The following is a 13,813-nucleotide window of genomic DNA, read 5'->3' as shown; positions in this document are numbered from 1 at the left end:
CTTTGTTCTAAAAATACTTCTTTCAGTAAGTTAAAAAGAAAGGAGACATAATGGTTATCATATTGCCAGCTTTAATCTAAGAGAGCATTCTATTTCAAGTGCATTAATTGATTACATACCTCCATAATGCTGCATAGACAATTGCGAGGGTGATCAAGGCCAAGCAAGAAAGGCCACTGCCTACTATTAGGGTAACTGAAGGTGTACCAGAGGATTCCATGATCTGTAAATTAAACAAAAGAAACACAAAAAGGAGAGATAATTTTTATTATAAATGAAAATAACTTCTAAACTCAGCAAAACTATCCTAATACTCAAAAACAGCCAACAGAGTTGTTATAGTTACCAGATAATTACCCAGTGATCACTTTGTTCATATATTCTCAACCTCTAAAGTGACTAATTCAAGCTCCCCCCACCACTGTGAAGTAATAAAGGCCTTAGAGTTTTAAATGCTTGATTATGGCATATTACTCACTATGGCTTACAATAAATACCTATAACTAAAACTTGGTGAGTATTCACATGTTAAATTTTCTCTAGCTGAAATTTCAAGGAGCATTCATTTTTTTTTTTTCAACAACTGTATTTCAATTATTTCATAGCATGCTTTTTGGTAAAATTTACTTTGATCTTCCCATTTATAACTCATTGTAACCCTAACCTGGTACCTAAATATTGAAAAATTTTCAAACTTTCTGACTTTTGACAACTTTGTTCCAAGTCAAGTATTCTCTTATTTAATTTCACTTGCTTGGCCTCTAAGGCTATAAAAGAAAACCAAATTTTGAATGCAAGAATTTACAACATATTTTGTGGGTTTTTTTTTCTATTAATAAAATATACAGAAATAATTTTCACAATACCAGTATCAGTCCCTAAATACATGACCTTGACAAATATGCCTTAAATATTTTAAAACATATATAAAGATTATAAGCAGTTACTGACTTGAGAGGTTTCTTTCCTTAGACACTAACATGATACTAACTAATAAAATCTGTTGTTTTTCTTATTTTTAATATTGAAAGTTTGAAGAAATACACTTTAAGATTAAGTGTGTTCCAAACCTTAGGTATGCACATTAAATTACATTATGTATTTTTGTCATCAAAATAAGTAAGAAGAGTGAGGCATATTTAGGCCAAATTTAGACAAAAAGTCACATTCATCTTAATAATTATTTTTCTATATTTCAATATTTTGTAAATAATTTTTCAAAATACAGTTGATGATATTTTTCTCTTAGTTTATGCAGCTATTTCAGAAACTACTTTTTTTTTTTTTAACAAGCCTACACTTTTAAGGAATGATTTTACAGTTTCAGGCAGTCCGTGCTTTCATGAAAACTTCATTTGCTTTTTGTTTTTTTAAAAAATAAATATCCAAGGACACCCCTAGAAAACCTGTACTGAAAATATTTAATGCAGATATACAATATGTTTGGCTTATAGTGTCTGGGGTCTTCATTCTACTACCAACAGTATTCTCACAAATTCCCCAGACCAGCTTTACAGTTCTAAAATAAAGGTTAAGTTGGCAATTATTTTTATTTGAAAGTTTGCAGCATATTAGTAATATGATGGAGTACATCCTCAAAACTATGCTGCAGAAATTTCAAGTTAGAAGACATAAAATTTAGTAGAATTTAGTTACAGCACATCAACTAGAATTCATTTTACCAAGCTACTGTAGCTAAGGAGGAGACGAACCCAATTTTGCCACCCTACAACATTTTCCATTTCCCCTTTTAAAATGCAGTTCCCTGGAGAAACACTCTCCACAATGTCCCTGCCTTTGCATTAAAGCCTTGTTTTCCCTTTGTTACTTACTATTTCTCTAGGTTGCTGAGCCAAAATGGCGAAGGTAGAGAGACGATCACATAAGCATTTCGTATGGGATGCATCGGTAAGCACAGTTTTACATCCCTGGGTGGACCACGTTCCCAAAGATTCGTTCCTGCAAAGGGGGGTGGGGGGAGATCGGGATAAATACGCCTGACGGCCAATTCCGTAAAGAAGAAAATGCAGTTTAATTGAGAGAATCGTCTACTGTAATTCCCGTTCAGGAAAAAAAAAAAAATCTACTTGTTGTTGAACAGAACGTAATTTAGATGCATCTCCAGTAATGCAAAGCGAGAGTGTTTGGAAAAAGCAAGCGGGCGGGTGCAGCGTGCAAAGAGCTGTCCAGCGCCGGAGGTGCTGAAACCGGGACTAGCTCTGTCCAGCCCTCTGCGAGCAACGGCAGAGGCAGTGGCAGCACGAGCAGCCGCCAGAGCGTTGGCAGCCACTTCCTATGCTCATCGGATCGTTTCAAACACTCAGAGTGTAAAGAGGCTTTTCAGATTTTCATACCAGCTCTGATTCTCGTCCTGTATTTTTTGGATCGTGAATGCTGGCTTTTAAAATGCGGATTTCTCTGAAAAGCCTGCCTAAAAGGTTATATAGCTTGGGTTGGGTGATAGGATCTTTTCCGCTGCTGGTTAGGGATTTTTCCTCCCTTTAGAATTAGCTGCTGTGAAAATTTCACCCTGGAAACGGGAAGCAGCAGCAGCGGCATCAGCTGGTTACGACTCTTATTGCCTTTGCCTGGTATCCAGGGGAGGGGTAGGTTTCAGACATAAGCTTCCCACTCCACACTTCATTCAGCCCAACACGCCTCTGAAGCCCTTGACATTTCTTCCCCTGACCTGCGTCTCTGCCCTGGAGTAGAAACATTAAGCTAACACCAAGTCTGCTAGAACATTTGGAAGAATAATCCTACCCCAAAGTCCGGTAGGAAGGGGAAAGAGGGCCTGCTTCAGTTTCTCTTTGGTATAGCCATTCAAAATTCTAAAGCATATGGTTTATTTCCCACCCCAGCAGAATAAAAAAAAATGGTATCAACCTACGCTTTCTTAGTAGGGGGGGTAAGATGGGGGAAGAACCCTTCCACCCCCTAAGCTAGAGAGTTCGACCAATCAACTTTATTAGCATTACACGTGTTATATACTGAATGCACCAATTCTCCCCTCCCCTCCCCCAGGTATGGAAACTCTCCAGCTAGTGAAACCTGGTTATGTGTGTGTTTATGTGTGTGTTTTAATTTCAAACCACATTATTATCTGTGTTAAAAATTACTCTAAAATTTGAAGCGAATAACACCTAATTTTGAATGTTGTACTTTTGATTTCACCTACTCCATCCTTGAATGCCTAAAGCTATTGGGTTAAATATGCATGCAGTCTATTTCTGAGAGATTTCAATGAGAGAAGCTTCTCTGTGACAGTTGGACTTCCAAGTTGAGCTACGGAATATAATTCACACTATCCTTTTTGGTATGTAGAAACAATGTTTTTAATATATGTGATTTTGTATCATTAATATTTATGACTCAAAATACTCTTAATTACAAGTTCTTTTAAGAAGGAATATTTGAGTGAGGAATTTGAGGAAGGCCACATAAAAAAATTAACTAAGTTCACCCAAATACTTTTAAGTATCACCAGTTCAAAATTAGGAGGTCTCTTTTCTTTCTCATACGTCATGCAGTCATGTCAAATTTAAAAATATGTATCAGTAATACCTTCAACCAACTGCAATAGTATTAAACCCCACTCCTACTAACCATAGCAGCACTTCAGTTTATCTCAGAAGCTGTGTCTTATCTTCTTGAGACCAACAGTGAAGGCCAAATGAAAAACATTTAGCTTAGTTGATTAAAGTTTAAAGAAGAAAGATATAGTTAAGAGAACCTGACATGTTTTAAAACCTAATATCTGCATTATTCATCCTGGATGGCAGCTCTACTTTAATGCAGTATCTGTGCTTTCAAGATGGAGTCTAGTACTTCAACTTTTCACATTATGCAGCTATGATCAATAAACCAATGGAAAATCTTAATAAGGAAGTAAAAACTTTACTGTAATTAAGACCTCATATGAGACAAAATTATGTATTTATACCCAGGTAATTAAGAAAATGTTAGCATTACTAAACATTGGCTATCAGATATTAAGTCTGTGTTCAATATAATGATATTGGACTCTGAAGATCTTGTAAATTTTACATGACATCTTTAGAAAAGTAGGTCAATTTACTTTACTTTGTTTGTACAATGATTGCATTGCTGACCTGACCCAGCCTTGGGCTGAACTGGAAAGTGACATGGGTCTCACTGCCCCCAAGCATGAAATGCTTCAAATCTTTCTGGGCCCCTTTCCACGTGTACCTTCCTGAGGCTACAAAGTCTGTGTCCCTACCTTTCTTTGGAATTATTCTTGCTTTGTTGACTTTACCTGATTAAACTAATATAATAACATGAGTGAACATAGTGTGATGTACTCTTCTCAGTTTAAAATAAGGTATAAAACACAAAATAATGCATCTGATAGAACATCAGAAATTGGAGCAGATGAGTAGTAGAGAAGATTTTGAAAGGTAAGATATTAACTACCAACTTCTATATCTGGCTAATCCCAAGAGCTGAGCAATAAACATGATACCATTCTCAAACCATATTTTATATTGTTTCAAAAAACCTCAATATTTTAAAACCATATAAACTCTTAAAATTAGTTTCTAAATCACAAGCATACATGTCACTATTATTACAAAACCTATAGTATGTGTCATCTATATTTTTAAACACTCAATAGCCTATTCTTACTGCACAAAATTCTTTGAAAGCAAGGTACACGTGTCTGATTGATTTCAGGGAGATCTTGTAAAGCAAACTGATATTTGGTACAGCTAATGTGAAGCAAAAAAGCTTCTCCAATCTGTAAAGAACAAGATTTTCAAACATGTGGACTATTACAGCAGTCATATCATTCTTCCAATATCAGAGGGTTTTTTGCAGGCTATGATTAATGGTGTATCTGTGAATTATTTGTATTTATTAAGTCTAGGTTGTCATCAATAAGGCAAACAAATACAACAAAATATATAGGAACATTAAAGATATAATAAGAATAACAGACTGACAATGTCAGAAGAGAACACAGAATGATGATACAGATATACATTTTATACTGAAAATAACATATTTCTTTTTCACAATATCTTTTCTGGGCATTAAAATTTATTTCAAATAGTTTTCAAAAATAACTAGGCCTGAAGAAATTCTATACAGCCAGAACAGTCTTTGTTGGTTACACCTACATTCACCCATGTTAGCTGTTAGCTGTCATCTGTACCTCTTCTCCTTCTTCCTATTATTAGGTTGGTTAAAAGAAGAGTCTGCCTATCCCAAGTATTCAAAAGTACATACCCACAAGCATAGAAATGTGAGATACAAAATCTATTACTTTCTAGCTTTATATTTATTTGAGGCTTTCCCCAATTTCCTAATTGGGTTTCTTTCCTAACCTGGTTTCTTTTGGATATGAGTATATCATTGGGTTCATGATTTCATGGGAACTTTAAATAATATAGGATGTGACTAAATTCTATAATATTTACAATTACAGGAAAAAATTGTCTGTTCTCTTTGACAAAAAGTTATTTAGTAAAACCTGGTAGCAAAAACTTATAGCGACACATTTCAAAACTGTTCCAAGAAACCAAACTTTTATCTTTTGAAATACCAATACAACCAGACATTTCACTTGAATCATTCCTTTAAAAAAAAAAAAAAAAGAATCATTCTTTTATAAAACTGTCAATTCTGCTTCATAATAAATCAATGTGTAAAGTATTTATTGTGAATAAGCTATATACTTTAGGAGGTTTATTAACTTTTAGGATATTAACAGCCCACTTATTCAAAATCAAAATAGCTACAATGGCAATTCAAAAAATTTACACATGATTTCTGAGTACATTCTTCTTACCATGTATGTACACTGAAAGGAAGTTTTTCCCATGATAATAGTTACTAATTTCTAAAAACTAGGGAATCTGTACTATTTTTAATGTATAGATTACACCCAAGTAAATGATGTGTATATGGTTCTTGGTATAAGTTATTCCCATAGTACAGAAAATTTTGGAGTACAAATGAGCAAATATTCTCAATTTTGAGTTCAAGTAGTATTTGAGGGTAATTCCTACTTTTTAGAACATTGCAAATATTGCAACTATTGTTATCTCTAGCAACTGCTACTATGTCAAAACACAGGGAATAAATAATTGGAAAGTTTTTCCAGAAGTAACCTTAGTGAGCTTCTAGTCCATTGGTTTTCTACACTTGATTACATTAAAGTTACCTGGAGACCTCTAAAAATTAAGCCCTGGGGTGGGCCTTGGGCATTATTACTCTCCTAATGCTCCCCAGATGATTCTGTGTGCAGCCAGGGTTGAGAATCACTGATCTATCTCAACCACTTAGTTTTATAGATAAGAAAAGCGAGGCATAGTTAATGTAGGAGACTTGTTTTAAGTCAGAGTGAGAAGCAAAGTTGGGCTTCTCACTTCCATACCAGAAGTTTTTAATGCTAAGTTTTAATTGCAATCTCTTTTAAAACAGAATGTAACATGTCCTATGAAGTTGTAAGAATATCTGAATGTCATGCATTTTTACACTTGCAACCATTGTGGTACTGGTGTCACAGTTTTAGCAAATTGAGTTATCAATGGATAAAGTTAGCAAAGGGTAGGTAGACTGTTACACTGTATCATTTATATCTTATATTTAAGTAATATACCCTATGATGCATTAAAGAAAAACATTGATTCTATACCAATTTTTTATGACATAAAACATCTCCTGTCTCTATAGTGAGATCATTTACTGTTTTGGGTGATATAAAAGCTTAAATTCCAAATTCTGAAAACAGAATAATGGGTAAAAGTTCTAAGTTCTTTTTTCCTTCTAAAAATGATATTCTCTGTATTGTGTTCAATGGAATACTGTTATTCAAAATTATTTTTCCATCAATTATAATGATATCTGTATATAGCAGATATATCTGCTATATACAGATATCATTGGATATCTATGCTATATATATATATATATATGCAGATATATATGCTATATACAGATATCATTATATACTAGTATGTATGTGTATATATGTAATGATAAATGAAGAGTAATACCCACATAAAACACATACACTTCATTCACTGAGATGAAATTTAGAAGCAGGTACTTTGCTACCACCAGAAAGAGCACTTATCATCCACTGTGCTGGGCCTGGAATTAATAGTGACCCTTCTTACCAAAACACTAGATTTCCAATTTGTTATAGAGAAATGAAGTAGTTCCAGGAATACTCTATAGTTAGATCTCCCCAAAACAATCCTTTGTGTCTATTAATGCTTCCCATCAAACACAGGAATATTGGTTGATAAATTCACCTCACTTTCTTTAGTCATAAAATTAACACTCTCTGTGCCATACTAGAATACCAGTGTTTTTTGAGAACTGTATGTTATTTGCCTTTGAATCTCTGCCATGCGGCTTTTCACTTAGTAGGTATTAAATGATGTTTGTTTAGTTAATTTAATGATTATTTACACTGCAAGCAATGACTGTTAATACTGATGGATCCAAACAATCGTCTTAGCTCTAATTCATTTGTCGTTCTTCAGCATATAGTAGAAATATAATCTGAAGTGTATCAACAGGGTAATCTATTAGTTTTTGATCTTCAAACACCATTTGATGACAAATTCTGAAAGATTCAGCATGCTATAGTGATTATGTTCAGCAGCAAGACCTGAATCTTCACTAGCCAACCAGTCAATAAGTATTTTTAGAGAGTGCTTTTCAAATGCTAAAGTAGAAGATTCTTTAAAAAAATAATAATAATAAGTTTCTTTTTTTGACATGGGGACAGTCTGGTTGGGAAGACTATATAAAATCCAAGAGTATATTTTCTGCTTTATTACAAATTATTCCAGAAAATGTTATCAGGTCTACCCTTCTATTCTAAGAATCATCATTTATTGTCTGGGTAAATCCCATCACTGGGCTTCTTGTTTCCATTCTTGCCACCTAACCACAGTAGCCAGAGAGCGCCTGTTGAAACATATGTCAATTCATGTCACTCTGTTCAAAAATCTGTCAGTGGTTCTCCTGATCTCACTTGGAGCAAAAGACACAAATCTTACAATGACCTATAAGGACCTGTAATATTTGGTCTGTCACTACTTTCATCTCCTACTTGCCTTTGCCCATCACTTCCAAAGGCAGTGAGCTTTTTGTTCTCTCACCTTAGCATTTTGTGCTGGGAATTGCCTTGGCCCAGAATGCAGTCCTCAAAGATAATTATATTGCTTACTCCCTCACATCATGTAGGTCGCTGCACTGTTATTCTACCAGAAAGGTTGTCACCAATTATCCAATATAAGATAGTAATTTCCCATCAGTAGTAGATTAAAAATGGCCATGAATTCTATATAACTCTTCCCACTAAAAGATACAGTTTATTTCTTTTTCTTTTGAATCTTCATAAGCCTTGTGACTTGATTTGATCAAAAGAATGCAATGGAAATTATTTGTGACGTCTGAGCCTTGACCCCAAGAGAACTTACAGTTTCTATACTCATCACTCACCCTCTTTTCTGCTATCATGCGGATCAGACTCAGGTGAGCTTCACTAAATACAAGAGAGAGCACTAACTTCCAGACATGTGAGGGAGACCATAGTAGGTCTTTCCGCCCCAGGATGAACTGCCAGAGAGAAATGAATTTTCATGAATGGCACCAGATGAAACCAGCAGAAGAACCAACCAACTGAACTCAACCAAACAGCTGGGCCATACAATTGTGAACAAATAAAATAGTTGTTGTTTTAAGCCACTAGGATTTGAGGTGGTTTGTTTTATAATAACTGATTCATCATCTAATAAGTTCTCATATACCCTGTGTTTTTACCCTGTTCTGTTGCTGCCATAACACTTATACCAACTAATACATTATGTATGTCTTTGCTTATTATAATTTTTTTTTTACCTCAGTATTCCCAGATCCTAAAAGAGTGTCTGATACATAGTAGCTGCTGAATAAATATTTATTGAATAAATACCCAGTGTAGATTTTGGACTAGAAAAGTCGAACTTTTCTACACTATTAATTCATTTTTTAAATTTAGCAAATATTTATTCAGCATCTAATATGATGCAGACACCAAACTAGGTTATTCTGTGGATATACTAGATTTGTACTTTGTCATTTGGAGCTTGAGAGCTTCAGTGGAAATTATCTTGCAGGTGTAGTGTCACTGCCTTTTTGTCATAAAATACACATTAAAACCAAGAACATGTTGCTCTTAAGGGTCACTGAACATCATTTACAAGAATGGTAGCACCAGTTTTATTGCCAGTAATAGCTTATATTTATTTATTTACTTCTTATATTGTGGTAAAAACACTTAAAATCAGATCTATCTTCTTAACTTTTTAAATGCACAGTACAGTATTGACTCTAGGCACAATGTTGTACATCAGATTTCTAGAACTTTTTCATCTTGCATAACTGAAATTTAATACCTGTCAAATAGAAACTCTCCACCTCCTCCTCTCCACAGGCCCTGGCAATTACCATCCCCAAAGTACAGGCAACAAAACCCAAACTAGACAAGTGGATTTATCAAACTAAAAACCTTCTGCACAACAAAGGAAAATACCAGAGTGAGAAGTCAGCCTAAAGAATGGGAGAAAATACTTGCTAACCAAAGACCTGGTAAGAGGTTAGAATCCAAAATACAGGGCACCTGGGTGGCTCAGTCAGTTAAGTGGCTGCTGTGAACTCAGGTCCATGATCCCACGGTCTTGGGATTGAGTCCCACATTGGGCTCCCTACTCTGTGGAAAGCCGATTTCTCCCTCTCCCACTTTCCCTGCTTGTATTCTCTCTTTCTTTCTCTCAAATCAATAAATAAAATCTTAAAAAAATATATCCTAACTACATAAGGAATTCCTATACCTCAATAGCAAAATAAAAAAACTGATAAAGTAGGCAAACTAATCTTTTTTTGCTATTGTTTTAAAATTGGAAATAATAAGAGTAGAAAAATAGTATGGAAAGAAATAACATTAAGGAGGCCAATCTACTGGGTTATAAATATGTATAAATATCTTCACCATGATTTATTAATAATTAAAGGTTATAACATGCTAGCTACTATCATTAATTAGTAAATAAGCAAATAATAATCACACTAATGAAAATAACAGCTAACATTTATGGAGTATCTAACTCAATGTTAGGTGCTATAGTAGATATTATAAATATAAATATAAATATATAAATATATAAATAAATATATATATAAATATATATATTATATATATATATATAAATTTTTTTTTAAATCCTAAATCCTAAATCAAAAGTATCAAGGTAGATATTGCTGTGATTTTCCCAGGTAGGAATATAGAGACAAATGGACCTAATGCCTCCCTCTAAAATCATAAGGATCCTAGAACTACAAGAGCTGGGGTTAGAAGCTGCCTAGATATCTCAATCATGCAAGCTCTGGACTGCCTACTTGGGCTTTATTGTTATATGTTTAATAGAAATAAATGGAGCCAAGAGATTGTGGCTATGCTAAGGCTGCCCAGCTGGTAAAGGGCTGTGCCAGGAATTGAACCCAAGTCTACAAGACTTCAAAGCAGATTCTCCTTTCTCTGTTCTCTCAGTGAGGAGTAGATACAATGAAAGCATAAAACCAGAGTTAAGAACATGCGGGAGAGTGCTCAGAAATGGTGACCACATTTTGAGAATTAAAATCTCGAAGTCTTTTATGGCCCACTGTTTCCGAGTTGCCCAGCAAACAATTGTTTACATTAACTTATTAACTCTTTTTTGTCTTCCTGTGAAGTGTGTTCCTTGCCTTTGAAGTCCCAGATCCCTACCCCCTTCTCTGTAGTTCAGGATTATACAGATACCTCATTTTGCCTGACTGTCTTTGGAATTCCATGTCTGTGTGGACCCCCATACAGAAGAAATTACATTTTACTTTCTCCTGCTAATTGGTCTCATGTCTCTTTGATTCTTAGTCCAGCTAAAAAGACCATGAAGGGCAGAGGAAACTCTTCCTCCACAATAATACCTTGGGAAGAAATGAGAAGAGTTGAGAATTCCTCCATAGATCTTAACACCTCTAAATCAAATCACTATACTATAAACATTATTTGCCAAATGTACTTCCTAAAACTCTGTAGGGGTATACCTATGATTCACAGCAGGTTTCTATAGGCTAAAACTCCGGCACAAAACATTCAACAGCAGAATCACTGAGTAAGCTTTTTCCTCCCATTCCATTTGAAATCATAATTATCATGTGGCCTGGCTGTAAACTGACCTAGCTATACTTCTGGCACTGGGTCACAGGTTAGCCGTTTTTTAAGTTAAAAATTTGAGCGTATGTCTGTAATGTTAACCCAAATGAGGATAGATCTTAACAACTTACTGTTGAGATGTGAAACTAAAACACCTATTAGAGGTTGACGTTTAAGTCACTCAAGACCCCAGTGCTTTGTTTCTGGGATAAAGCTGGGAATATGTGATTTTGATATCAGAGTTATTAGTTTCAAAAATAGAAATTTTAGATCTTGAAGAGTTAATCATACTTCAAAAATATGATTCATCACTAGCTATGCAAAAATCCTTGGACATATATATAGTTTAAATGACTACTTGGATGACAAGATATTCTTAGAACTCTGATACAGGGAACGTAGAATATTACAGTAATGTTTCTCTGCTTACTTCCTCCATGTATTCTGTGCAATTTGGGAACCTGGGTATTAGTAGAAAGGAAATGGAAATGATTGGAGTGACAGAACAAAGTATTACCATATACAAACACATGAAATAAAGTAGTCTGCATATGAAAAACTGGATTAAATTAAAATATAAACTAAGAAAATAATCTGTTAACAACCAAGTGGTTCATAGTCATATAATTATTCAAGTAACTTTGTACCAGATCCAGTATCACTCATTTGCAACTACTGAATTCTTTAAAAACTAATCAATATCCCAGCATTGCAGTGTCTAAAGTGAAAAAGCTCATTCAATAAAAGACATGCTGCAAACATTTTGCATCTACACGATGACAGAGAGAAGTACCTGCTTTATAATGGCTTCAGTAAGTATTACAATAAATGTCATCAGGTTTTTTCCTTCTAATTAAAATTACACTTTGAATTTGCTTGTGACAAGTTTCAAAAGAGCTTGCTAATTTTCCTCCCCTTTTACATCCTCTATAGAATCTATGGAAAAACAATGATTTTTATCCTACATATAGTTTTTATTGCATGTGTGAGGTTTTTTGTTTGTTTAAGTCATAGATATGGCAAAGGGAAAGTTGGTTTCTTGTCTCAGCTGGGCCACACCAAAGTGCTATTATCTGGAGGAAATCCCTAGCCTACTCTGGGACTCAGTGTTCTCTTTTTTTTTTTTTTTTTTTAAGATTTTATTTATTTATTTGAGAGAGAGAGACAGTGAGAGAGAGCATGAGCGAGGAGAAGGTCAGAGAGCGAAGCAGACTCCCCATGGAGCTGGGAGCCTGATGTGGGACTCGATCCCGGGACTCCAGGATCACGCCCTGAGCCGAAGGCAGTCGTCCAACCAACTGAGCCACCCAGGCGTCCCACTCAGTGTTCTCATTTATAAAATTAGACAGTTCGTGTTCTACCAATTTTATAGAGATACTGTGTTGATAAAACTGAGGATAATGAATATTTTCATCAATTATTTGTTCAGTGGATATATGATGTAGGCATTATTAATGAAGATGAAAATCATATTTCTAAAAGTTAAGATTCCTAAATAAATGAAATATATTGTGATAATCACATATACCATTTTACTGACAAAAAACAATGTCAGAGGATTCAAGAGACATGAAGAAGATTACCTATTAAAGATCATCTCTTATCGTGGCACCATAATGTTTCTAGGTTTAAGAGGCAATGCCAAAGTCTGTGTTTGGAAGACCCAAAGTTAAAAGAAATGAAGTAACTAAAGTCCTCTATGAAGATGAAAGAGATGGTATGAATTGATTTTCACCATGAATTTTTTGTTGTTGCTATTACTATAAAGATTGTAAGAACTGGAAAGAGAACCTGAGATTACAAAACCTTTGGGATCATATAACCACATGGCCAACAGCTACATCACATTTTATATGATGGGTGGGCTAATAAAATATGAAGATAAGTATATATTACCAGGGAAGGAATACATGTCATATTCTGACATGAAATGCAAAGGATGTAGTATTTTTTATCTCCCAAAGTACTGCCATTACCATGAAATTATCAATGAAAACCTTCCATTAAAATACTTTCTATGGATATTAGGAATATTTAAAATAAATGCTCTGATAAGCATAGTGGAAAGTAATAATATATGAAATTACAAAAATGTAGTGATTTCTGTAAACCTCTAGCTTTGAGGAATCTTGAAGATGGAGGTCTTTTGTAGGATGCCATAAATTCCCCACCTCCCACAAAACAAAAAGATGTTAGGTAAATGAGGGTCCAGTGGCTGCTACGGCTGACAAATATTCACGGAGAAAGCACTGTTCTAAGAAGAACATCTCATACCATTTATTTGCCAAGCTATATGCTCTTGATTACATGGCAACTTCAGCTGAGAGCAGCAATGGAAAAGGAAGCCCATTAATTCCTCAATGGGAGCTCATGAAGAAAGGCTAACAAAGAGGCAGGAGTGTCTCTAAGTGAATTACGTAACACAACTTTTTCAAGTTCAGTGCTTAGTGACGATAATGCCTAAGTTGATATATATATATATATTTTTAAAGATTTACTTATTTATTTTAGAGAGAAAGAGCATGAGCATGGTCCCACATGAGTTGGGGGAGGAGCGGAGGGAGAGAAGCTCAAGCAGACTCCCCGCTGATCAAAGGACAG

General features: G+C 34.7%; 1 protein-coding gene across 3 annotated transcripts in view; it reads right to left on the bottom strand.

Moving 5' to 3' along the window:
• Positions 1–13,813, bottom strand: part of ADGRB3 (adhesion G protein-coupled receptor B3) — a 731,117-nt gene that overhangs the window by 158,452 nt on the left and 558,852 nt on the right. For all 3 annotated transcript variants that reach the window (XM_044253842.1, XM_044253861.1, XM_044253851.1), the window contains 2 exons: positions 1,833–1,959; positions 120–223 (listed from right to left, as the gene is read on the bottom strand). In XM_044253842.1, the coding sequence (XP_044109777.1) occupies positions 120–223; positions 1,833–1,959 (231 nt within the window). The remainder of the gene's footprint in view (positions 1–119; positions 224–1,832; positions 1,960–13,813) is intronic.

This window comes from Neovison vison, chromosome 1 (assembly GCF_020171115.1).
Source record: "Neovison vison isolate M4711 chromosome 1, ASM_NN_V1, whole genome shotgun sequence".
Taxonomy (NCBI): domain Eukaryota; kingdom Metazoa; phylum Chordata; class Mammalia; order Carnivora; family Mustelidae; genus Neogale; species Neogale vison.
The sequence above is the reverse complement of the archived record's forward strand: the minus strand, read 5'-3'. Positions and strand labels throughout refer to the sequence as shown.